Raw genomic sequence first — 27,089 nt, forward strand, 5'->3', positions numbered from 1 at the left:
GTTCTTATACCGTTGTTGCTGAAAGATCCTTAAGGAAAGACCATGAATATATCAGTGCTGAATATCTGCCATTTAAAAAAACGAAACACACGTTATTAGCTGCCATATTATTATGAGTTTCATCGAGTGTTTTCTCATTTCTGTTATTTACATTTTTTATGTGGGTGTGTGGGTGTGTGTTGTGTCCAAAACGCCTCACATACTGATAAGGCGTGCCCCTTGTGGGTTCGTATCGTTCGAAGTTTGCCTTGTGAACCAGCGCGAGTGTTAACCAGTTTGACGCAGCGACATACAGGCTGTGAAGTTTCAAAACGGGAACAAAAACCAGCGTTAGATCAGAGAGCGAAACGCTGTTGCGATGTCACTGCAAGTTTAATGTACTAAAAGCAGTACATCCTTTGACAGCTATCACACATTTTGTGGAATTACAGCATTTAGAAGCACGGCTTTCTGAGCAAAAAAAGAAGAACAGTGAAGAGGAGAATACGCAGTGTGAAAATACACAAAAATAAAACCCCAGCATGAAGCAAAATGCAGGGTAGCAGAGCACACAAAGATTATTAACTCCAGACTGCCACACACAGTCGTCTTTCTCCTGATGAAAAGACAGGGTGAGTCTTCCACAGGTTTCCTACCCTGACCTAAAAACCTAACGATAATGTGCGCCTAAAACAAAAAAGAACATTCACCGTCCAACGCCACACAAAAAGGCAAAGAAATAACCAAAACAAAAACCACAAGTCTTTATTGAAAGTGCACGGTCCAGCCAAAAAACTGCTCCTCAAAAGCCTCTGCTCTTCTTCAGCCGCAGCAGGCCTATTTAGGGCCACGGGCAGGTGAGGCCGGTCAGGTATTCAGCAGCTGGTTAAGGTAGTAAAAGAAGCACAGATCACCTGCAGGAGGTTAGTCTAAATCACCAGCACGCAACGCACTGGGAATGGGGATCGTTTTTTAACTCTCAAATTTCCCCCCAAAAAAAGAAAAATTCCCGGAGTTGATGTTGGACTGCGAAGCCTCAGTGTTCCTCCCCCCAGAGACACCCCCTCAGTCAGGCATTCAGTCAGTGCTGAAGGCTACTGAAAAACTGCGCTAAATGGCGTCAATTCCACCCACAGAAAACCGGCCTTTGCAGGAAGCCTCCTGTCCCTGTCGCCTTTTTAAAAAAAATTACGATCATAAAATTATGATAGCAAACTCGCCAAAAATCGAGAAGGAAGTGGGGGGCGAAAGCGCCCATTAACGAGCGTTAGTGATCAAGGTTAAGTTATTGAGTTATTGATGGAATTTGAACCCGGGGTCAAACAGCGAGGCACTTCCCTTTTCGGAAAAACACAGCGTATCGGAGAAACGGGCGGCAAAGTGTGAAATTTCAACAGTTTCAACTTCATTTAGCTTTTAAAAATAGCAAGTACATACTGGCTTCTGCCAACAGCGGACTTTTTAAGCAGATGGCTGGAGGACTAAACTGTTCTTTTCGACCCAACTCGTTCTTACACTCACGTGAGGCCCATTCATTTTTTCCCCAATAGATGAAAATAATATTCTTTCATCCATACAAGGAACACTGGCATTTATACAACTTTGATAAATATATCAGTATAAGCAGTATGATGACGGGTTTGCCACCGAGATGAACCATCACACACAGTTTTTTTTTTTTAATTTATGAAAGACACATGAAAATATGTGCATTTCAAAGGTTCCCATGTTCGAGGAAACAAAAAAGGGCTCCAGATGAAATGGAGCTCTTCTCCTGATGACCGCTTGGCAGTCTGGGGCTTGGTACAGTCTGGGTCATGTTCTCCCAAATGTGAAGGCCTTGCTGGGTCACCGGTGGAACTTCCTGACAAAATGCAAAGGGTTGTGGGAATTGCACACCAAATGCACACCAATGTCCATTTCCATATTTCACGTTTCCATATTTCTGAACCATAGCATCGCTGTGTCTGCGGCGTCAGTCACTCCAAGCCCCATCGCATTTGGATGCCTGTTTTGGAATGGAAATCTCATTTCAATAATAACAGGTTGGCTGTGAGGCAAAATGATGTCACTGCACAGTCAGTAAAGCAAGACACGCTTTTTCAGCCTCGATGGAAAAAAAAAAAAAAAAAGTTGTGCGCTCTGCATACGCAGATAAGAATTTACATAAAAGTTTCCCTCTGCTTTTTCTGGGACAAAGGACTTTATACTTTACTTCCTGGAGCCTGTGCCTGCTGTGAACCCTGAATTTAATGTTTGTTTGAGTAAACACATCTCTTCTGGGGTTTCACCACCATTTTACCCTGCAAGGCAGACAGGGAACTTCTGTAGTAGTAAGCAAAAAAAAAAAAACAAGACAAAAATAGTAAAATTTTCTTTTTTCTTTCTTGGTTTTCGAGTGGCAGCTGGAGGAGCCAGACCATTATGAGGCTGAAAAATCTGAATAAACGAACACAGTCAAAACAAAGTCAACCGTCTCATACTGTACATACTTTTTAGTGAGCGACAATACAACGGTGAGCATTGCAGCAAACGACCTGGTAGACCATGAAAGTCCACTGTAGTTAGCATGCTATCAAATGCGAAGAAACTCCCTTTTCCAACTGTCAAACAGATCAAGAACACTTTAGAGGATGTAGGCACAGATGTGTCAAAGACTCCCATGGAGAGAAGACTACGCCAGTAGAACCTCAGTCTTTCACCGTAAGATGCAAACCACAGCAAAGCCTCAATACCAGAACAGCCAGGTTTGAGTTCGCTAAAAAACACACAGTTAGAAGACTTTCTGGAACAAAGTCTTATGGACAGTGGAGATGTGTATTACCCTGTGTGAAAGTGATGGAAAGAGGAAAGTGAGGAGAAAGAGAGAAACTGCTCATGATCTAAAGTAAAACAGCGGTGATAAAAAAAAAACTCCCTGATGGGAATAAATCTCGGGAGGAACCCGGCTGATGGAGATCTCCATGTGGGGTCAGTGAGGAGCAGCATGGACCTATGAGCTCTGTTTAACAACCCACCCCCCCCCCCCCCCCCAAAAAAAAAAAAAACACAGCCCCCCCCCAGGCACTGCCAAACCTGAGAATATGTAAATTACCAGCCTACCGCACGCTGGGGTCATTTGCATTGCGCAGCATTAAAACAGAAAAAAAAAAAACTGGTCCGTCGCCTGTCCTCCTGCACGCTTTGCCAACAAGGGGCCAGCCAGGCAAAGCAAGAGTGACTGACAGCAGCCACCGCCCAACGCCCCCCCCCCCCCCCCCCCCCCACCGCCCAACATCCCCCCCCCCCCCCCACCCGCTTTGATTTCCGCCCACTGTTAGGAAAGCAGCTGTTTGGTTGTCATCCGTTCGTAATTGCTGGATCCTGAGCATCACACTGTTAACGTTAGAACTCACAGTTAGTGTCATGCAGTGCAACCCTCCATCCAGCTGCTGAAACGGTCATTCGGTGCCAAAAAGGACGATACGACTGAGCTCAAGTCATTATTTTCATTATTCTTCCAAAAGAAAATTCACCAAAAATTAAAACCAAATACATAATTTGATTGTATCCTGCCCTCTGCAGGAACAGGTGGCACAATGCCCTGCCTGACAGTTCCCATTCAAACCAGACTTACGTAATCGGAGAACACAACGCATGTCTTGCGCAAGACACTGGCATTTGTAAGTGAGCATAAATCATAAAGGAGTTAGTGTTCCTTTTTAAAAAAAAATAAATAAATAAAAATAAATAAATTTCCGTTATCTCAGAGAAAGACAGAGTGGGCTGTTGTGACATCCCCCCCAGAACCACATCCGCAGATGAATTTCCCATCACCACCCCCTCCCCTTCTCCTGAACAACCCATAGTCCAGCCATGTCTCAGACAACAGCCCCATTCAACCGTGCAATAGAGACGTGCTCCTCATTTACATGGACTACGGTACTGTCACTCTTTGAGGTTGAGCTCATGAATTGGTTTCAAAGGCAATATGTTTGGTCCCATTTTGTTTAATGTTTTATTTTTACCTTTTTATAAGTCCCCTTTTGATGAAGGGCTGTATGAGAAGTTTCATTCGAACTTAATGTGGCACATGAAAGTGTGAAATGGCAATCATTTATAGTGGAAATAATCTGCAAATCAGCTGTATTACACTTTTCTTAAAAAACACTAAATGTTTTAACAGTTGTCTGCATGTAGTGCTTTGGGTGTATGAAAAACACCTCATGAAAATGCATTATTATTATTATTATTGTTATTATCATTATTATTTTGTTCAGAAAATTATGTTTAAAAACAGCATTTTTTTATTACTTTACATTTTAAAATAAATCATACTATTTAACTTACTTGGCTAAACTTTATCTGAACCATACCCATTCAGTACATTAATGGGGCAAACATATGCCTGGATAGATACATTAAATATTTTTTTTTTATAGGCTAAAATATTAATCATTTTTATCTGTTTTATTTATTCACCTCATTTTCATTCACCTTCACAAAAACCCTTAGGTAGAGAAGAATTCAGTTAATGTAGATTTTGGTCAATTTAACTACCCCACCTCCCCCAACCTTGCATTTGCAAAATGATTGCATAGATTTCCAATAATTTGTTAAATTGTAATAAAAACCAAAGGAGGCTATTTTGAGGTTGTGTCTAAGATTATTTTTAAGTAAAACTATTACATTTTTTTAGTATTATTTTTAAGTAAAAAAATATTTTTGTGTTATTGTAGGTAGAAAATTTTAAAAAGTCATTTGGTTAGTTATTCAATAAATGCACATATATTAAGTTTTTAAACCCAATACTATTGGCCTATTGGTATAAGAAATATGGCAAAGAAGGTATTAGGCTTAGATGTGCGAGACCAAATAAACATATTGTGGCAACCATATTCTCTGCAAGAAATATCAAAGAAGCTTAAGATTTGCAGGTGTAAGTGTTCAGTACACACTGAACATATTCTCGAAGGGTCCTGCTGAAGGGCAGTAATGTTAACAGGAGAACACCAAGAAGATCAAGAGGCTGTAAACAAATACCTTGTGGCGTCTAGCAAAAGAAACCATTGTAAAATTGCACAACGACTACAGGAAGAACTGCCCAATTATACAAACAAAAATACACACACACATACACACATGCATCTATTTAGATAGATCAGCACAGTCAGATCTGTGTGTGCTTAACAGACACTCTTTGGTCGATGCGTATGAAAATGATGTGAATCATACGCTGTGGCCTTCGCAGTCACCAGCTCTCAAGCCAACTGAACACCAATGGGAGACTTTTGGACTGACGTGTTGGACAGCGCTCTCCACCACCACCATCATCAAAACATCAAACGAGTGAATATCTTCTGGAAGAATGGTGCTCCATCCCTCCAGTAAAGTTCTAGAGACTTGCAGAATCTATGCCGAACACCTTACTAAGACTTCACGTTCATTTTTGTCATCAGTCTGTGAATTATATATATGTACATATAAGCTGTGGATCTAAAGCACTCATGCAAAACCCCAGAATGATGTCCACCTGTTCTCAGTGACAGAGCCCATGAAACGGTGCTGAGCGCTTTCACAGCGTTTCTGAGAAGAACGGTGACATTCTCCGCTGCTGTGCGTCACAGCGGATAAGAGCGACAGGCTCAGCGACTGTGACGCAGCGTAAAGTGAAGTGAAAGTGGCGGTAACACTAACCCTCGCCCTAACACCCCTCCGGGCGTGTGTATGTATACCGCTTCACACGCCACCGACCACAGATGCGGACTCGAGTCACAAATTTGATGACTTTAGACTCGACTCGACAATATCACAAATGACTTGCAACTCGACTTTGACTTCAACACCAGCGACTCGTGACTTCACTTGGACTTGAATGCCAAGACTTGAAACTTACTTGTGCTTACTTGTGCTAAACTAGTGTTTACTACTTTTTACGTAGGGTAGTGTAGCTACCCTGCAAACACTAGCCTTCTAAATTAATGTTACCTAGGCCTGTAGATCATCGACTGACATACAAACAATTAGTAGCTCTATCATGTATATAATTATACCCATGTTTTACAGGGGCATTGGCTACGAAGTCTTGAAGAGGCATCGACTGATCTTGCTACGCAGGTAAATGGTAAATGCACTGATTTATATAGCACTTTTATCCAAAGCGCTTTACAGTTGATGCCTCTCATTCACCCATTCACACACACACACACTCACACACCAACACACCAACAGTGAAAGGCTGTCATGCAAGGCACCAATCAGCTCTTTGGGAGCAACTAGGGGTTAGGTGTCTTGCTCAGGGACACGCCCAGGGCGGGGGATCGAACCGGCGACCCTCCGACTGCCAGACAACCACTCTTACCTCCTGAGCTATGGCGCCCCCTGCAGGCATCCAGGGGCAGTGGTTTTCACAGCCTCCCAATGTGTCTGAAAGAAGGCCTTCAAGAAATACGGGAATGCAAATCCAAAACCGTAAAAATAAAAAACACTCTTACAAATCCAAATTACACCTTCCGGTAAGAAATATATTTTCTACTGCTCTTGAAAGACCTGTCAAGTTCATAACTTAGCTGTGGTGCTGGGACTTGAGGCACGTTTATGACTCAGAAAGCTTTGAAGAAGTTGCGGTTCGGTAATTGAGGTTTTTGGGGGTTTCGCCACTTAGAAAACTAAACGAAAACCACAGAAAAAAACACAGTTCTGCTTCCTGTCGATTAGATCATTAGATTTAACTTCCACTTCTCCTTTAAGCAATGCACTGTAACAGTTTCATGCCTGGTGTTATGCACACCACATCTTATGCAGTTAACCGTCGCTCAACGTAACGCCAATCAAAATTATAACATTACATTACAGGCATTTAGCAGACGCTCTCATCCAGAGCGACTTACACAACGTCTTTTTTTTTTACACAGCATTTGCATTGCATCCATTTTATACAGCTGGATATATACTGAAGCAATGCAGGTTGAGTACCTTGCTCAAGGGTACAACGTTCAGTGTTCTAGCCAGGAATCAAACCTATAACCTTTCGGTCACAAGCCCAGTTCCTCACCCACTATGCCACACTGCCGCCCATATAATAAACGGAACGCTCAGTTCCGCGCTCATGACCAGGACGAGACTGGGAGAGTTTTACCCATTTGCACCCAGTGGCAACTTGGGCTCATTCCGGCGTGACCCGTCTGATTTTCCCGTTCTCTCTCTAACTCCACCCTCAGCGGGGTCCGGTAAATAAGACTCCCCCCCCCGGCACCTGCGCGGCTCGTTCCGCCGGCATTGTGCGGCGGTACTCTGTGTCCCCTTTCAACTTCCTGTCCGCGTTCTGACGGGGCTCCCCTCAGAGGATGTTATTACTGGATCGCCGTGGTGACGGGGCCGCGTTTAGGGGGCGGACGCGAGCAGGCGCGAAAACCAGGATGACACACACTGGGGGGGGGGGGGGCGGGGGGCTCGGCGGGGGGAGCCAGGGCAAACGCCGGGAGAATAACAGGAAAGAGGTGATGTAAACTCCTTGAAGGTGTAACCCCCCCCCCCCCCATCCCCAGCCGTCTGGGCTTTAAAACACAAAGCTTGGTTTTTTTTTTTTACGCCTTGGCAGGACTTTATCCGACCCCATCATGGAGTCCTTCAGTGAAGTTTCACTTCACAGACTTTCTCCCCAGCGCATTTATCACCGAGGCCACAGTTCCTCAGTCTTAATGAGGCAGTGATGGTATCATCAAGGATTGTATGAGCTCTACAGCGACCAGAACACCCCCAGCCACCCCCCCCCCCCCCCCCCCCCCCGCAGACACCCCCACCCCCCCCGCAGCCCCCGCCCCCTCTTCTGTTCTTTTTCTGTTTGTTCAGTCATTAGTTCCCTGCCAAACTACTGCTACTTCCATGCTTTGTATAGTTTTTTCTTAAGTCTGGCTTTCTAGTGCCTGCATTAGGGAGTGAACTGTGTACCCAGCGAAGTGAATGTAAGTGAGCATTTCCCTGGAGCTCCAGCAACACCGTGAATATTATGATGCAGCAGCTTCGTTGTTTGCGTTGCAAACTCGGGGGTCCTGGATGGGAGAACCCTCAGCATACGCCCCCTCCACCCCCCCCAAACCCCCCCTCCCCAACGGGATCCCCAATCTACCATCACCCCACAGAAGAACTGACACCCATCACTGGAGCACAGCCAAAGCCAAACAGCCCCTCTCTATCACCACAGCACAACATCGAACACCGCAGCACAACATCGATCACCGCAGCACAACATCGATCACCACAGCACAACATCGATCACCGCAGCACAACATCGATCACCACAGCACAACACCGATCACCACAGCACAACATCGATCACCACAGCACAACATCACGGGCTTGAATCCCATCCCGTTCAGCCTCTCTATCTCTCCGCTGGAGATCATTAAAGGATTACAGAGACACTTCCTGGTTGTAGTTTCACCAGTACAGAGGGACCAGGTGAGTGCACCTCAAGGTCTTCACCTGGCCAAATTCTTCCCCATGCTCTGTGAAATGCTGTAACCCTTCTAAATGTTTGCACAAAAACTTAACACAGTACTCTTTTTTTTGTCTTTTTTTTGTTTGTTACTGAACTGGTGGGACTGTTTCCAGAAATGCACTTGTTGTAAGGACAAGTTGTTTTACGTGAAACATTTGGCAGTTGTTTTGCATTGAAAATTCAGTGTATGTCGACATATTCAAAATGACAATAAATCTCATGTATATGAAAGTTTTAAGTTCCATGGCAGTTGCAATCAAATTTGAGTGTAATTATATTTTCAGCCCCAAGTAAGCTATCAAATGCAAGGGGGCACTCTCAGCTGAGAGTCAAAAGGCACAGGTAAATTCACCTGCAGGCTAAGGTGCACAGGAAAACCGATTATCTGTACACTCACACATCATCACCTGTATGAGGCCAGGCTTAAAACCAAACTCTCCCTGTTTAACTTTAATTGGATACTGTATTCTGCTATAATGGTTGCATTGTGATGACAGTGTGATTATTTTAAAAAGATGGCAATAACTTGTCATATATTAATTTTTTGTCTTTTCTCATCAAGGATAATGTGGTTGGACATAGAATATCACTCTGAACAGAATATTAATACATTTCGCTCGACTGTTGCCATTTAAATGTGCCTAGTTTTCCGTTTGTACATCAAGCCAGTCATCACACCAACAATCATGTTTCTTCCTGACATCTGCTGTTGTAACTGCCGTTTTTAAGTAGGCTGTAGATAGAGTACAGTTAAGCCTTAAGCTTATGTCCCGTTATAAAACGGTTTTTAAAATCGTGGTATCAATGACAATTGGCGAAACAACAGAACTGTCACCCAAAGAGACTTCACTGAAGTTTACGAACAGTTACCTGCAGCAGGTGCAAACACACACTGACTCGCAAATGTGGACTGCCCCTACCCCTCCCCAAAAAAAGAAACTGTTTCAAACTATTTGAAATTTAAAGTAATCACTTACCTTAAAAAACATCCAAAGGCCAAGAAGCGTCGTAGACAAGACCCCGTTAAAGGACAGCCCCCTCATGATGAGGCTCTATCGGTGACAGTTGCGCGTGGATTATTTGCTGATGCCCCCCGGCATGTCAACAGCACGCGCTCGCGTTTTCGTTTCTGTCCTCTCTTCTCGACCCTCTTTGCGTATGGTGACAGAATCAAACGAAATGTGTTATAGATTCTAACATCGAACTCGATCGAGCCCTACGACTCACACTCCTGTCTTCACAATTTCGCTAAAGCCGTGAGAAACGGTCCAAGAGGAAGAAAGTTTGCGTTTTCTGGGTGGAGCGCTAACTGCAAGCGTCCAATTAAAAGTTAGCGTTTCGCGCTGGTGACCCGCCTGCTCAACTCTCCGCCTGTTCAGCTTTCCCTTCCCTTATTTCCCCTTATAAAAACTCTTAAATCTAATCTAATCTATTTTGTATATCCGGCGATTGCACTTCTTTTTTCTTCTTTTATTTACCGCAGTCCCATCCCCAGTGGACTGTACAATTTAGATAAATATTTATCGGCTTGATTCCCCATTCCTGAAATAAGTGCGCGATGAGCATAGGATGTATGATAATATCTATACTACAAAAACGTACATAAGATATACAGTGGCACATCCGGGGACCGCTATTCATTTGTAGTTAACTTGAAACGCACTACATATCTAGAAATCCCAAATGTGACCGGGACAAAACGTTCAAAAATAGCTCATAAGGTGCGGTTGTTGTGGTCATCTCTCCCTAAATGGCAGTCGTATAGGGTAGCTTTACCAAGCTCTGGTATTCTTAACATTTAAGGATTGACTGAAAAAAACGCCTTGTGCCCGTCGAGCCGCAGAACAATACGCAAACTACTGGTAGCCTATTCCAACGCGCCTCCGCGCCACTGAAGATACAGTAACTTATAACGGAATTCTAGGCTGCTCAACCAGGCTTTATGGAGCCCTGTCTTTATTTCCTTATCGTCTCCTGTGGCAGATTTAAAGTCCACGACACTATCCCCGCAACCACAATCCAGCGGAGATTTCGCGTGGAATTTTTAAGGGTTTGGGGAATCCTGCCCGATAGACAGGTTTAATTTCACATCGCCTGCCCCTTTTTGATATCTTAATTTGCCCCTTCACTAGGACAACTACATAAGCAATATGATGGATATGTATACTTTTTATCATTAGATGTGTTGCTATAGGCTAATAATATATCACAGTAATATGCGCTCCAAAAAAACATTCCCACACGCACGCACAGTCGATAAGCGAACATTTCTGCAATCATAAGTATCTCGGTAATAAATATTTTGTTCATGATACCAAGACACGTGTGTAATTGCACATCGATTCACAATAGACCGTGACAGCGGAATGAAATGTACCAGTCTTACGAGCTGTGACTTTTGTTAAGCAACAAGTGACTTCTGCAGGGCGATCCGGCGACTTTGGGTTTAAGGAGATAACGACCCCGCGGTCACAGTCAGCGATCAAGTGGGAGGATGTGTTCCCGTTGGAAAATGACGGAAAAGAACGCAGAACTAGACTGTAACGTTGACGAGCCACGGACGGCGTCCATAACTGACGGGGTCCGTGTTGTTTCGGGAGTTTTACGAGGGCAAAAGCCTGTAAAACAGGGTCAAATGGTGCCTGTATAATTTTAACCTTGTACTTACTGAGTACGATGCATTTTTGCAAAGAGAGAATCGAATGGCCAATTACAAAAAGCGGCCACTACTTTTGTCCCGTTTGATCTGCATAGCCCTACGCGACCAGACATTTGGTCAGTGTTTGGACAACAGGAACGAAGAAAAGGTTTTTTTTTTTTTTAAAAGATACAAGAGGTGTGGAGTAACAGAGCACCCTGTGACCAGGATTAAGTGCTGACCCGTGCCAGTACCCAAACTGTAATAAACAGACGAGTAACCTGGGAGCCTTAAAATCTTGAACAACGGAAGATCCGGCGAACAACGGGATCTTCAATTCTTCATAATTCTTCATACAGAAGTTTGAAGAACTGAAGATCCGATCCGTTACTTGCCTAACTCAAGATTTTAAGGCAGCCGCGTTACTCGTTATATTAAGAAGAGCCACCTTTACTTTTTTACAGTATTTGATGGCATCTCCCCAGGAAGAAAAATTTGAGATGGATCCAAAAGAGTTCAACGCCCATTATATTCCTGAGTAGTGTTAAATAGAGACATTAAATTTCACTTCTTGAATTTAATTAATTTAAATTGAGAATTTAACTTCTTGAATTTAGTGGTTTGCAATGGATTCGATCCGTTCTCTGTCCCGCACAGGTCGCAGACATGATGAGGATCGTTAACACTGGGCGAACGAAACCCCCCGTCAGTCCCTTTCTCACGGCCACACGATACTTGAGGTACAAAGTCCGCTTCGTCAAATTTTTTAAACTGTGACACAGCGCACAGAAGCGCGTTGCGGGGGAGCGGGGGGGGGGGGGGGGGGGGGGGGGGGGGCGGGTGGCGCTACAAGCAGCAGAACTCCCATCCTCTCCGTTTACGCAGAAGTTGCATAGCCTGCATAGTTTTTACGGACACATACCCCCCTCCCGCTATCCGCAATCCTGCAAAATCTTACACCAATGACATCGCATCTCACACGTTTTTCTTTCCTTCTGCTGCCAGTGAGCGGACAGTTTCGGACTGTCCGAGTCGACCTTCGATTTCCCATCGCAGATAAGCGGCTCACTTGTCATTCATTTGTTAACATGGCTGCACTAAGGCAATGGCACATAGTAACCACTAGTAGTGGTTATTTCCGCCCTGGTTATTTCTCCTGGTTATTTCTATGCTTGTATCGGCCGTTTTTTGCCCAACGTATTTTAAAAGTACATCTTAGTGTAGCCTACTGACTTAGGCACTGACGGACATACTGTTTTTTATTCGCATTTTGCTCAACATCACACACTTCCCTATGGAACTCGCAACAGCACTGACAGCAGGGTAACGTGCGCAGAGTTGATTCAACTTTTCGGAGGGCATAAATGAGTCCAATAGGAATCACGCACGCGTCCGGAGTGAATGTAGGCTACTCTATAAGTGTTGATTTAACACCAAATGCGCTACTGTTGCGCGGGTGCGTATGGGGCATAGCCGTGCGAAACTTTTCGTAAAATCGAAGTGGGGCTCCCGGAAAAACCTGCTCGAAGCCCCTGTTCTGTTCGCTCAGCTGTTTGTCTTTCACCACTCCGATACGAGAATAAGCCGACCGACAACCTTGTCAGATAGATTATAACGCTGCCAATTATGTAATAGCATAATAGTGTATGCAAAATATATATTTTTTAATAAGCCGGAAATTTATATCTGAATGTAGGTCTACTTGAACAGTATATTCAATACCTACAGTTAAAACAGAAAGAGAAAAACAAAGAATTTAACAATCGACTCTGACTATCTTCTCTCATTATGTGCACTTAACGTGGAACGTGAAGAGTTACACATATCTTAAATATCCCTTGTGTGGTTGAAAATGTCTGTGAGCTGTTCTAATTTTAGGAAACTTTTTTTATTTTATTTTATTCAGTTGGACCCGTTGGTGGCCTGCCCAGTTGGAAAGACCACATCCCAGTCGTGTGATTGGAAGAGAAATTTTATAAAGGAGTCAGACACAGTCTCAATATTTAAATCTAGATTAAAAACGCACCTCTATGCTCAGGCTTACAATCAGTTGTAGTCTGGAGTCAGGGTGCGAGAAGCCTGTAGCCATAGAGCTTTGTAGGTGGCAATCCTTTCCTTACTGTCACCTGTCAGTCAGCTGTGACCCGACTTTACATGGGCTGGCTCTTGATTGGCGGATATGGTTTCAACCCCTCATGACTGCATGGGCTCTCCATCCCTGTCCTAGTAGATATGCAGCCATATTCTACTCCTGGTGGGGTCCCCCCAATACATACCACTACCACCTTACTCACTGTCTGCTATATTGAAAATTCCCTAATTGCCTTTCTACCCTCTTCCCCACGCTGCCGGCGGGGCTCTTGCCCCAACCCTCGAGAGTGCTTCGAGAGTCGTCTGGTCTCCCCCACCTCTGCGGTCCAGCCCCTCCCTGCCTCCCTGCCTCCACCCTGCCCACATCTGTCGCCACCTGCTGTTCCCCATCACCGCCACCCGGCCCCACCCATCATCTGAGCCACATCACATATCTTATAAAACTGGCTGACATGCTGGTCACCCGTCGGCACCCTGAGCCGACCAGAGGAGGATGGGTTTCCCCCTTGAGCCTGGTTCCTTCCAAGGTTTCTTCCCAACTGCCACAGGGAGTTTTTCCTTGCCACTGTTGCCTTAGGCTTGCTCCTGTTGGGGTTTAGAGGCCAGGGTTGTCTGTAAAGCGTATTGTGACAACTGCTGTAAAATACGCCATACAAATAAAATTTGATTTGATTTGATTTGATTTGATTTGATTTGATCTGAAGAGAAGCCCCACTGCTGCAGGAGCTGACGTCATGATGGGGAATTCGGAGGTGAAACCGCTCGAAACCGCTCTCAGGTGCAGAGCCGGGAAATGTGTCACCAGTGACAGTGGCTGTGGGAGTAGCCAGTGTATTTACTATGACCGGCAGTACCGGCGCAAGCCTCTCGGGGCCAAAAGCAACCATACGCTTTAAATCGCTTTATTGGGTCGGCCCGGTTCTGGTGACGACGCTATTAGCAGCTAGCAGCCAAATTACCATAAAGATGGGCGGTAGCAGTTTACATTTTTTTTTTTTTTTTTATAGAATCAAAATTAGAGAACATGCAAATTGCTTTGCATCATATTCGAAGAACAGGTCTCACCCCACGCCGCACGATGCAAATGACACCCATGCCCGCAGCTGAATGTCTGTTTGAACAGACCTAGAGAGCATTGTTCTAATGTCCTTGTCCTCCTGTCCCTCCAGTTGCATAAACATTCAAACCTCGTTTTCACCGTTTTCATGTGTTGCACAGACCGCGCCTGTCGATAACGAGCGTCATATCGTCGCCGTTCTCCGTAGCGAATTTCCCGTTACTACGCATGTTGACTCGCACAGCTGTTTTTGGGCCTCGTGATGTCACCCTTGACTAAGCTGCTCAGTAGCGTGAGCTCTGCTAGTTTCCTCTTTATCCTCTTACTGTCAATGGCTTGGTAATACTAATAAAAACGTGTTTAAATACAAGGTAAAATTCATCTGAAGTAAAGCACCCAGAAAACTTGTATGTCAAAGATGCCATGTCCTTGTTTGGTGGGTGAGGAATCTTTAGCTCAGAATTAGAATTCTAAGATATTATTCTAATGCTAGAACAACCTTTATAAGTAAACAAAACGATTGGCTGCCCCAAGAGGATCACTTCACCCAGCAGGACATCTAGTTCAGGGGTTTGACTTCCTTTGAACTGACTGTCTCGTTCCAGGAAAAAAAAAAAAAGTTAACACAATAGAATTTCCTATTTAAAACAGAGGCCTTACACAGTACGGAGTGGCAGTATGCCACACACGCTAACCTCAAATGTTAGGGCATGTTATCAAACTAGGTCTGCTTGCCAGGGGGAAAAGTTTGAATGGCACCTCTGGGCCTGACAGCTTTGGTGATCATTTTCATTTCTGATAATCACACTTATCTGCATTTCATCCTCCTGTCTCAGCACTGAAATTAAAAGCAAAACATTTACTTTAGAACATTTTGGCAATTCAGGAAATACCCAGTTTCTGAGATTATGAAATGCTTCTAAACAGGCCTTCCCCCCCACCACCCCCACCTCCCCAGGTTGAAGTGTCCCCATCTAAAAAAAAAACCCTGTTACCCCACCCCTGCTATTACCAGGTTAGCTGCTGTGTAACACTAATCGGAGATGTAATTGAGCTGCACTGTGCCCCCAACACTGCAGTTTCCGAATATCACATTCACGCATTAAATCGTACCATGGTTTCAACTGGCTTCCTCGCAGTCCAGTAGTTTATAAACTGTGGGGTAAAGACAGTGGCTGAGGTGGGGGGTTGGGGGGGGGGGGGGGGGGGATTTGTGTTTTCAATGTTCGGGTAGTGACACCCCAGTCAGGTAACGCGCAGCAGCCTGCCGCACACACGACTGTCGAACGGCCGGCCATTTTGCAAATCGGTAGGGCTGCTACGCCAGTCCGTTGGCGGCTAGCCCAGGGTAAAATAAGAATGAAAATGGTTTGTGAATGGGGGCGGCGACGCCCCCGCTAGGGGGCCACCGTAGCGCAAATCGGCCAAATCATGCCCCCCCCCCCCCCCCGGCAGCCCGTCAAGCGCAAGCCTGCTTCAGGTTGCGCTCTCGCTATTTTAAATAAAACACCGCAGCAGTTATACGTCACACTGCACGCGCAGCCTGTTTCCCCACTCGCGCTGAAAGTGTTAGTACGTTCAGTTCACATCTTAAGTTAGGGGGTAGGCCACAGATCAATTTGGGGTTTGGGTTCCCGGACTCCGAGAGTTTGAGAGTTTGTGGACCGTGACCACAGGGACCATCTCCGCCTTCCTGTTGTCTGCATAGTATAGTTTGTGGGGGGGGGGGGGGGGGGGGGGGGGGGGGGGGGGGGGAGATGTGGAGTAGCCTAATTGACGTGCTTCAAATGATCCGTTTATAGAACCCTGGATGTTTACGGAGCGCTTATCGTGCTGATCGTAGAAGCTGATCCAAGTTGGGGGCCGGGGGGTGGGGGGGGGGGCTGTTTGTATGGCTTGGTCCCTCAGGCACAGTGGTTATCACTCTGACTGATCCCCCCCCCCCCCCAGCCGATTTGGCGTGTGGTTTGGGAGGGGGGGGGGGTGGTATGTTTGGATATTAAGGGGACTGACCCCCCCCCCCCCCCCCCTTCACTGTTATGTACTGCCACAGGTCTCAGGAGAGCGGGTGGGTCTGCAGAGAGGGTAATTATTTACACTTCATTAGACTGTGGTTTTTTGTCCCCTGGTTGACGGAGAGAGCGAGCAGATAAACAGGCTGCGTTTGCACGAATCTCACACAATCTCAGCATCTTCCCTCCTGCCCCCGTCTTCCTTGGAATCTCTGTGACCCCTTTCCGCCTTTCAAACTGTCTGTCTAATTGTCAGAAGAAGGGCTGATGTGGGTACTGGTTTCTGTTCTAGCCCAGCATCATGACATCTGATTCGAGTAATAATTAATCAGTCAAGCCATTGATAAGTAAAATCAGATGCCTTGTTGCCAACCAAAATCAAAAACCTGCACCCACATCGACCCTTTTAGGATAAGATTAGACACTCGTGGTCTTAGCGCTTTGCTGCTAATGGGTTTTTCCACACATCGGCCACAAGGGGGCGGTAAATGTACTGTCTAACACCGAAGACTGACAGTTCAGGTCAATGGCAAACCGTATCATATACCGTTTTATGACTTCATGAACACACACACACACACACACACACACACGCACACACAGGTCCAAACAACATGTTGCCATCTACCCTGTTATTATATCCCAGATAGATGTTAAAAAACTGTGAACACTAGTGTGAATTAAACTAGTTCCCTTAACTGCTCCTATTGTTTTGTAACTTGACATCGTCTGTTGGGAAGGTTTGTCTACTGCTAGCATTTAACTCCATCCTGTACTGTTACATAATATGTAACTGTCTAGTCTGTACACATTACCACAACAAAAACAATAACAGCAACAACAACTAAACAATAACCACAAAAAGGATAGCAACAACAGCAACAATTATTATTATTATTATTATTATTATTATTATTATTATTATTGGAATCATGTTCATTGTTTTGAAAACTTGGGTGTTGGTGGCAATTGTAACCTCCATATGTATAATAACTGACATGCTATTTCCATAGTTTTCACTTTTCAGTTTTCACATATCCATATTAATCCATGTTTTGTTCGTGACAGAAATAAAGTCTGAAAATCAAGTCGTAGATTAAATTTCTACCACCACGAGTCGCCCTTTCATCCCGAAAAAAACATCTTTAAGGGGTAGTTCACTTTTTCTTTTCCTTTTTTAATAATGTGCGCAATGAAGGACATTTTTGATGTTTTAATTTGTTTCTGATGATCTGCGGGCTTTGCAATGGCTGGCATAAGGGTATTTTGTGGGTTGTGTTGAACTACAAACTTTAAACGTGTTCAGAAAAATGGAATGGAGAACTGTATATTCTGTCCACTTTTTTGGGATAAACATAAAAAGAATAATTAGTACACAAAGGAACGGGACATCTTCCTAAACTTAAACGAAAAATTACAAAACACTATACTACGAGTGTGAGTTAAAACGGTACGTTTTCACGTTGCTTTAAAAGGACATGTCCGGACATGACCGGGTATGGAAATCTGATCTTAATTCAGTGCATCCGATCCTCAAGGCTCACGGCAATACAAATAAATACGAGGAGAGACGGTTTGTTCAGACTTGTCTATTAGTCATTTTTACCATAGCTGATAACCAACCTGATAAACCAGTGAATGTACGTCAGTTTCAGCCCACACAAACTAAGGGGAAGTAGTCCCATATTCCCGTAATGCTACCCGTACCGTGACACACTGAGCACATTAGGAAAATAAATCCACCATGTGGACCTTTACAATAGGCTATATTTGAAATGTATGCATGCATAGACACTAATACTATATTCAAGATATACATTCTTGAGCCTTCAGAATAAACTTTTCAAAGGACAGTCAAAGATTACACAGCTCAAAAATCGAATGGGTTAAGCCTTTTCTGGTCTATTACAATGAACAGGTCCACGTCACAGAATGGGCTGCAATTCCTACATAGATCACCCGATATGGGTGGAAACAACCTCAAATTAGAGTTTACAGTCTGCGCTTTAGCCTCACATTCATCGTTTCATTTTAAATCCAATGTGGTAGAATACAGAGTCAAAACTACAAAAAATGTTTCACAGAAAATATGCTTATGGACTGCGCTGTACATCTAATAATGTAGGCCTATTTCTCTGAGCACCGAAAGGGTTCTGAACTTTTAACTATTCATCAGCTTTTTGAGCAAAAACTCTTCCCAAATTTCCATACGTTTAATTTGTATCGTTGTATTTACTATAATATATACTATCGTATACAAAGTTTATTGTCTCAAACTCTGTTGTAGCTGCGTGTAAATACCTACTTGCTACAGGATTTCGCAGCGAGAAACGACAGTTGGATCAAAGCCTAATCAAATAAAATGAAGCCGTTCTCTTTTCTTTTCTTTTTTTGGAGGACGATGGTGGGTTGGACAAGGAGGGGGGTGTGGGAACAGAGTTAACCCGTAAAGTTCAACGGCATTGGTTAGAATCCTTTGTGTTTCAAAAAAATGCAGCTCACGCCAACGTTGTACATTGCCAGCATATTACCCTAACAGAATATCTAGCAAAAAATGCCCCTCGGTGCAGCACAGAATTTAGCCAACTCTGTGAAAAATAAGGAAATAAACAGAAAGCGACGTTTTCCAGAGCATTAGCCGGCGTTCGTGCCGGACGTAGTCCGGAGTTCCTTATTTGGGCACCATTTGAGCGTAATTCACCCAGGCGTCTGCGTCAGTAACGAAATCGGTTAAATACCTGCTATTGTACTTTTTTTAAAATAAGCCTAAGAAGGCGGCGGGAATAGTCAACGTGTCTTGTGAATTCGACCCTCACGCTGTCATGGTTTATTAACACCAGCTACTAACTCGGCTAGCAGGGAAGTTTTTAGGTAACCTGTAGCTGGATAACAGATCGTTAGCAACCAAACTAGCCAATTAATTGCACAGGCTGTACAAGCTTAGCAGTGAAATTAGTGAAACTAGTAGAGAACCGTAGCCTTTTAAGGTCTAGCGGTTCCACTTCGTTTAACTTGTAATGCACGATGCATGTCGCTAGAGGGCAGCAGACTGAGTGCGTGGGTCCAAAAATGAATGAGACGCAAAGAGTCTCTGGATCTAAAATCACCATAAAGTTGACCTTAAAAACTATTATCATGCAAACGCTTTAAGATTAACCGAATTTTTAACCGAAAATAATGTCATAAAGACAGGTCTTTACATATAATCTATAAACTACATATAATCTTCTTACATACAACTTTGTAAGCCAGAGGTTAATACTGTATGTTGAAGGCCAATAAGCTATTATATATGTTTAATGTAGCAGCAAGTGAAGTGAGCAGGAGTTTGACCAGGCTGCTGCAGCTGCTGTCCTGATAGGAGAATTTGGGTCCTTGGAGGGTCTCCCATGACATCACCCATTTCTGCCAGAGCAAAGTGCTTGATCTCATGGGCAAGACCAGTGGTTGTCAGTGGGATGTTGCTACTGGTGAGGTCCATGTCTGTACACTGTCTGTGCTGGGAGCGGAGGGTGAGTGTGTCTGTTAGGATGTCAGTTACGGTGATGCCTGTGTACCCTGCTGAAAATTCCATATAAAACCAGCCTAAGTTGGTCAAGCTGATTTATGTGCGGTGTTTTTTACTCTTTTAGCTGGTGGTTCAGCAGCTGACCAACCAGCCTGTTTAGTCAGCTAGTCCACCATCTTACTTCACCTGCTTAAACGGCTTTGACCAGCCACAGACCAGCTATAACCAGCAAAAATGGTCAAAAGCACAGCTAGGCTTCATGAAATCAGCACAGGCAGTGCGCTTTATGTTTTGAAGCCTACAAAGTACATCCCGTGTGATCGCAGCCCAGTTAGGCTACAGCTCAGTTTTAGAGACGTTGATGTTTCTGTTTGCGCAAACCCTCAATCCAGACCACGGTCTGGTATAGTCTGGTCAAAATTTTAAGCTGTAAATTAAAAGTTGCTGCTGTCTTACGTGGCTCTCACCTGTCACTGATCCGTTCTCAGCTCTGCTCGTGGTGACTAAAGCCTTGACTGGCAGTGTGGGTTGGGGGGGCGTCCGACGAGCACGCCCCTTCCTCTTGTTCCACCGCGGAGCCGAAGAGCTGGCGCCGTCGTGGCAGAGTCCTGCCCGAGCACATCCTGGCACAGCGCCATCGCTGGTCTCATCGCCGGATCCGCCAGGTGCTTCCCTACAACGAATCCACAGTCAGGTTGAAGTCACCTTTGAAAACAAGTGACCTCGATCAAAGTGCTGTACAACTTCAATGAACAAAAACAGATATGAGGGATAACCAAATATCACACAAAGACAGTATACCAGTATACCCTGCTGAAGAGGAACTGGGTTTACAGGCCAAGAAGAAGAAATTTTAAGGTGTCAATAGAGGGGGCAGACCTAATATGAAGAGGTAAACTATACTATAGCTTTGGAGCAGCAACGGCAAAGGCCTGATCACCCTTTAGCTTTAACCGAGCCTGTGGGACTGACAAAAGCATCTGCTCAGAAGATCTAAGTGACCTAGCAGCAGAACAGGGGCAACCGAGGTCAGAGATGTAGAGAGGTGCCACTAGGTGCTTTAAAAACGAATAATACAACCTTAAAATCAACCCTGAACCTTACTGAGAGCCAGGCTGAAGGGAGGGTAAAATGGGGGACGTGTTCAGGTGCCAGTCAAAAGCCTGGCAGCAGCGTAGCTGTGGAAGACCATAAAAGGTTCTCTTGTTTAGGTAAGAATTAAACTATTTTAGACCAGTATCCTGAATGCCAGCCCCATGCTCAAGAAAAGGATGCAGGGAGGATGTTGTGATCTACTGTGTCACACACAGCGCTATGGTCCAAGAGAATCAAAACAGCGCAACACCCAGTGGGTCAACGGCTAATCAAACAGCACAAAAGCCAACAAGTCAAACAGCTAACAAAAGATCATTGTTCACTTTCAGCAGTGCAGATTCTGTTCAGAAAAGATTGACAAAAAACAAGATTGACAGTTGATTTAAAAAAAAAAAAAACTTTTTCAGGAACTTCAGATAAAAAAACGATAACTTGGAAGTGGACTGGAAATTATTTAGAACTGTGGGGTCTAGACTTGGATGAACCACTTCATGCCTAAAACAAGCTGGAACACAGCCTGAGACCAGACAGCTGGTAATAATGGAAAGAATTGTGGGGCCCACAATGCCAAAAAAAAAGCTATTTAAGAAGCTGTGAGGGAACAATGTTAAGGGGGCAGGTTGTGGTCTTCATATAATAAACCAGCTCCATCAGGAGAGAGAGAGACACCGGCTCACACTGATTTAGGACTGCAGTATAGCACATAAGAGAAACAGAAGGATCACGAAACAAGACAATGAGATGCGCAATCTAATATCAGCAATCTTGCCAACTGAAATGTAAGACCACGCACAAGGTTTGAAAACTTGACATGGCATAAAGGTGGCATAAAACACAATGGGCCTGTGATCATACAGACCAGAGTCACGGAGTTTAACATTACAGATGGGAAAGCCATTTGTGCGTAGGGCCACTGACTAATTGAACAAGATTAAACAAGTCAAAAATCGTAAAAAATTTTCAACCAGACATCCAGTGAGACATGAGTATTAAAATCACCATGAACCAATATTCTATCCCTTCTAGGCATAGTTGAGGTTAAGAAATCAGCAAATTCTTGAATAAGAAGTAGTCTTATTTAGTCTTAATAGTCACTTGTTTAGTTGTTTAGGAGGTCTACACATCACGGCACAAAGCACCTGGTTAGGCAATTCCACTTTATTTCGCTGCTCCGCGAAACTGGAGCATTCATCGACAGTCGATAGACGACACAGGAAATGGCTTCTAAATATAGAGGCCAGTCCCCCACCACGACCAGCAGGCCTGTGGGAGCAGAAAAAGTAGCAATCAGTGGGAGAACGTTTGGAAAGAGGGCTCGGTCTACCAACATTCAACCAAGGCTCGGTCACAAATTTTTTTAAAATCCAGTCCATGGGATACGAAGAAATCATTCATGATGAAAGCCTTATTAGAGAGCGATCGGGCCTTAACCAGGGGCCATCTTGACCGCGGCAGATTTCGCTGACCGGCCGGTGAGGCCCGTTTCAGAGGGTGGAGGCTCCGAAGGCCCGCCCCACCGCCGCCGGGACAGGCGACCCGAACGGCCGGCCGTTGGACAGAGACAAAAACCAGGAAATAGCGCACAATACAGGAGACTAAATTACGTTACATTTACTTAGCGGACGCTTTCATCCAAAGCGACGTACAAAAAGTGCATATCACGGTCATTGGATACAACTACAAAACACGGGTTCGATAAGATACGATACTCATTTCATACAGCAAGAACACAGTTCAGTTCACACAGTGAACAATTATTCCGACCAAACGTGTGCCAAGCCAGACTAGGGAGAAGAACAAGCTACAACATTACGACCATAGTACAAAAATTACCAAAAAGTTCTGGAATAGGGGTACAGGTAACATGAGTGTCATGGAAGGGGGAGGGGGGGGGATTTAAATGATCATGAGAAGCAGGATACGGGACAGCCGGCCCAGCGGGAGCGCAGTGACTAAAGTGGGGCCAAGTGGATTACATGGAATATTGATTTGCATAAAGGGGCGGAGCTCCACCATGGCGGCGGTATTTCCGCTGAACGGCGTCAGTGTTACCGTAAGTCCTGTAAATGATCTGCCCCTTTAAAAAGCTCATTATCCATGTGTTCCGCACATGGTCAGTTAACTCTCGCCTCGCTCTTCGCCAGAAGAGAAGGGAGTCACTCAGAGCACAGGGGCTGGTCAGGACAAGTGCACTGGGACTGTTGTTGGTTGTTTGTGTGAAATGGGACTGAAACCACTGTATAAATAATAATAACAATAATAATAATGATGTTGGAGTGCTTTCACATGAGGAATAAAGGCTTCGCAGAACTCTCTCCCCGTCATGTGGCGCGACCTGGCCTCGCCCAGCAGAAAGCTCATTCAGCCGAATGGGTGGGTGGACTGGGATAATATTACACGCCCGCTTAAATTCAGCACTAAAAAAACATGGGGTCAGAGCAGGTGAGAGAGGCACATTGCTTCCAGGAATGTCGTCCTGCCCCGTCCCGCTCCGCCCCGCCCCTCGCGTCCTGGCCCACAGCCCGCTCCGCTTCACTCCGTGTTTCCTGTACAGAACCCCAGGCCCTCCTTCCCTGTAAATGCCCGTGACAGACTCCTGTTTTTAGTCTGCATCTCATTTCCTGTTCTTTGTCCCCTGGTAACCCGTAGTTTCCAGGACGACAGGAATGCAGATTTCTGTCCCAGTCAGACGTACTACTGTATCTGCGAGCGTGTGATCTCAGAAACACTTTTACAGACTTTCACCTTCACTGGGGTCGGCAAAGTGAGGATTAGGTGAAATCGGTTTAATTTTCTGAATCCTGCTGTTTTAACCGCTGACACCCTCGTTTGCGTTCCGGCATTCTGGATACCGAACACAAAGGCATCAACAACCCGTCACTTATCCAACATGTAAAATAAATGTAGTGGATTTAATTGGTTAAAATTATTTAATTAAATGTTCATTAAATCGCTAAATTTGTTGATAGGCACGGCTACCTGTTGGATCAACCTTTATCAAAATGTACAACTCACAACCAGATTAAAATTAAGAAATGTATTAAGTTACAACAAATAGCCACACCTAATCTAAAGATGAGGTTCAACTAGCTTAAAAAAACAAACAAATGTTACAGACATGGACAGGTTACAAACCACACCAAACCACAGCTTTCTCCCAAAATAGTCCTATACGAAACCAAGATCAAAGTCCAGATATGAAAAGACAAGCTAATATTCCAAAAACCAGGGATGAAAATGTACAACATCTCTGATGCAAGCTTCAGATTCCTCAGAGGACAACAGCAGATATTTGCCCCAGAATGTCCACCACAACCCCCCCACCCCCACAAACTACTTTCTTCCTCCTGACTCATGAAAATATTTTCCATGTAACAAAACCCAATCGTACCACGTTGGTTTCCGCCTGAAACTGGAACCGCTTCGATAAAAAATGTAGATTTCAACTGTTCAATGTCATCAACAACCGGTACTGACACAGACATGAAGATTTTCACTCAGTGATTTCAATATCACAGATTGAATTCAGCCTTCCCCAAAAGGCACGTTCTCCAGGTCACCCCAGTTAGGAGACCTCTGGAGTGACTCTACTGGCCCAAGGATGTTTACTCTGATGCCTGTGGGGCGGAGAGCAGGTAGAGAGAAAACAGATTTGCCCAATCAAATTATATTGTCGGTTTCTCTAAAGGTGATAATCTCAGAACTAGATATCTGACATTTCCTCTCTTGAAAAGAAAAAGCGAAGACACGTGCTAAAAGCTCACCACAAAAAAAAAACAACAAAAAAAAAGATGGTACAAGGTGGTATGACCATTAGAACATTGCTCTAAAAAAGCACACATTCCGACATTTGTGATGCACTTAAATGGTAACAACAAAACAACTGAACTAACAGTTTCACCTTCCTCCATCTTTAAACATCGAGTCCATGTCAGATTTGAACAGTCCCACTGTGACCTGCTGACCAGAAAATGTATGGAAACACTGGCTGAAATCCCGAAACAATAAGGCCATGGGGCAGAGTCATCAAGAGTATCTCTCCCAGGAGCGCCTCTCCTAGACACCCTTCAGCGTCGCTGTGGTTGTGACGCGCTGGGGCCAGTCTCTTCCTTCGTCCGCGTCAGGGTATCTGGACTCTGGGAAAGGGAAAAGACAATCCCTGGACTTCCCAGAACAACATGCAGTGCTTTTCCCCCGTTAACGCAGTATTTATGTGCACCGAAAGGCAGCTCATTTCCAACGGGGTCCTGACCAAATCCTGCCCCCGTCGCTGGGGACAAAAGCCAGACTACCCCGGAGGTAGCGAGGTGTGGGCTCAGGTCTCTCAGCTGCCAAGTGTTGAGGCGCCAAATTCCCAGAATCCTCTCCGGCTCGTGTAGCCAGAGGTTCACTCGGGCCCGGGGGGGCTTGGGGGGGGGGGGGGGACTGCAGGCAGCAGTCGTTCTGGCCAGCTCCCAGTGTCAGGGCGTGCATCCAGCAGCACTTGCGTCTGTCGGGGGGCCTTTCAGGGGGGATGGCAGGCGGGAGAGAACTGCTGGATTTGAGGGCTTGAGCCTTTTACTCCACTGCAGCAGCGTGTAAAAGGGGACAGCAGTGCGGTGAGCGGAATCAGTCCTTTTAGGGGAACTCTCTCGACTGGGTTCACAGGCCTCAGGATTGCCAGTCCAGTGACTCCCAGGCACAGGGCAGACATGTCCACAGTTTCACACAGCAGTGTTGGGGGGGGGGGGCGCCTATGCTCGGAGGAGAGGCTGTTTCTCAACGGCGGTGATCGAAGAATGAGACATCAGACAGCGGTTTAAATTCCGCAGCCCTCATGGAACAGGGGGAGGGATCGAGCCGGCCCAAGTGGGTGCGTTCGACACTCTCCACCTCTTCTCCCTCCATCCCGCTTCCTCTTTCCGCTCCCTCCCACTCTTCCCATAACATCCCTCCTTCCCCAGCCGCCCTCTCTTTCTTTCATTATTACATTACATTACATTATAGGAATTTAGCAGACGCTCTTATCCGGAGCGACTTACACAACTTTTTACATAGCATTTTTTACATTGTATCCATTTATACAGCTGGATATATACTGAAGCAATTTCGGTTAAGTACCTTGCTCAAGGGTACAACAGCAGTGTCCTTACCCGGGAATCGAACCTGCGACCTTTCGGTTACAAGCCCAGTTCCTTACCCACTGTGCCACACTCCGTCCGACACTTTCGCACGGAATGGTAACGGGGTACACCAGGGGCGGGACACCCGCACGTGCACCCCTCAAAAATGGGAGTGGGGACCATGCAGCAGAAGGTGGGGGTTCCCTCAAGAACCCGAATACCCCCGCCCCCTCTTTCCCCTCATTTCACCTCGCTATCATCGGATAAGGAGCCTTTCCTGCGCCCATGCCCCGCCCCCCTCCCCAGGCACTAGGCACTCAACAGCACCAATGTGTGCGGTTCACTGGCACACAGGGCCCTGCTGTAGAGGAGTGCCCATTGTGTGCGCACAAAGAACACCCCCCCCAAAAAAACACAAACGAGTTACGCAATGATTACTGGCTGCTTCCCAACCTTGCGATCCAGCAGTGTGATTGTGTCTTACTCTGCAGTTATACAGGAGAGAGAGAGGGGGGGAGAGAGGGCGAGAGAAAGGGGGGAGAGAGAGGGAGAGACAGAGAGGGGGGAGAGAGAGGTGGGAGGGGGGGAGGGAGAGAGAGAGGGAGTGAGACAGAGGGGACAGAGCAAGAGGGGAGAGGGAGAGAGAGTAGGGGAGACAGAAAGAGGGGAGGGAGTGAGAGGGACAGACAGACAGAGAGAGAGAATGGGGGAAGGGGTAGATGAACAGAATATACAATAGGAGGAAGAGAGAATGAGTGAAAGGGAAGGAGGAAGGTTGGTCTGGAACAGAAAGCAGATTGAGGGAATGGGGGGATAATTTGGAGGGGTTTGAATGCCCTCCTCTGCCAGACATCATTGTGTGTTCCGAGAGAGAGAGAGACAGAGAGAGAGAGAAAGAGAGAAACAATACAGCAGGCTAGAGTCCCCCAATACACACCCTAACAAACCCAAAACAAAACTTAAAAAGAAAAAAAAAAAGCACAATTGGAGTCGGTTTTGATGAATTGGTCACAATTCATAAAAACCGACTCTCCCAGCCCAAGAGACCCTGAGGCATCTCCAAGCCTGTAACACTGAGGCATAAAACTCCATCATGCCACCAGCATCAGCGCAACCCAGGCTCATGAT

The 27,089-nt window shown here is 45.4% G+C and overlaps 1 protein-coding gene and 2 long non-coding RNA genes across 19 annotated transcripts in view; 1 reads left to right on the plus strand and 2 right to left on the minus strand.

Annotated features, from left to right (window-relative positions):
* Window positions 1–10,550, minus strand: part of LOC118214801 (receptor-type tyrosine-protein phosphatase eta-like) — a 41,172-nt gene extending 30,622 nt beyond the window's left edge. For 2 of the 17 annotated variants that reach the window (XM_035395048.1, XM_035395032.1), the window contains exon 1: window positions 9,436–10,546. In XM_035395048.1, the coding sequence (XP_035250939.1) occupies window positions 9,436–9,501 (66 nt within the window). In that variant the 5' untranslated portion in view covers window positions 9,502–10,546. Of the gene's footprint in view, window positions 1–9,435 lie in introns of all 17 variants that reach the window. The other 15 variants (XM_035395043.1, XM_035395039.1, XM_035395046.1 and 12 more) reach the window with 12 other exon arrangements.
* A 275-nt stretch (window positions 10,551–10,825) lies between these two features.
* On the plus strand, window positions 10,826–13,188 carry LOC118214806. Its single transcript, XR_004762686.1, has 3 exons — window positions 10,826–11,294; window positions 11,754–11,836; window positions 13,003–13,188. It is a non-coding gene; the product is annotated as an uncharacterized LOC118214806 (long non-coding RNA).
* Window positions 13,189–19,797: 6,609 nt separating this feature from the next.
* Window positions 19,798–27,089, minus strand: part of LOC118214807 — a 31,275-nt gene continuing 23,983 nt past the window's right edge. Inside the window, exons 2-3 of the long non-coding RNA XR_004762687.1 lie at window positions 21,999–22,122; window positions 19,798–20,469 (exon numbers count right to left, since the gene is read on the minus strand). This is a non-coding gene — a long non-coding RNA (uncharacterized LOC118214807). The remainder of the gene's footprint in view (window positions 20,470–21,998; window positions 22,123–27,089) is intronic.

Source organism: Anguilla anguilla, chromosome 16, assembly GCF_013347855.1.
Source record: "Anguilla anguilla isolate fAngAng1 chromosome 16, fAngAng1.pri, whole genome shotgun sequence".
NCBI classification, from domain to species: Eukaryota; Metazoa; Chordata; class Actinopteri; order Anguilliformes; family Anguillidae; genus Anguilla; species Anguilla anguilla.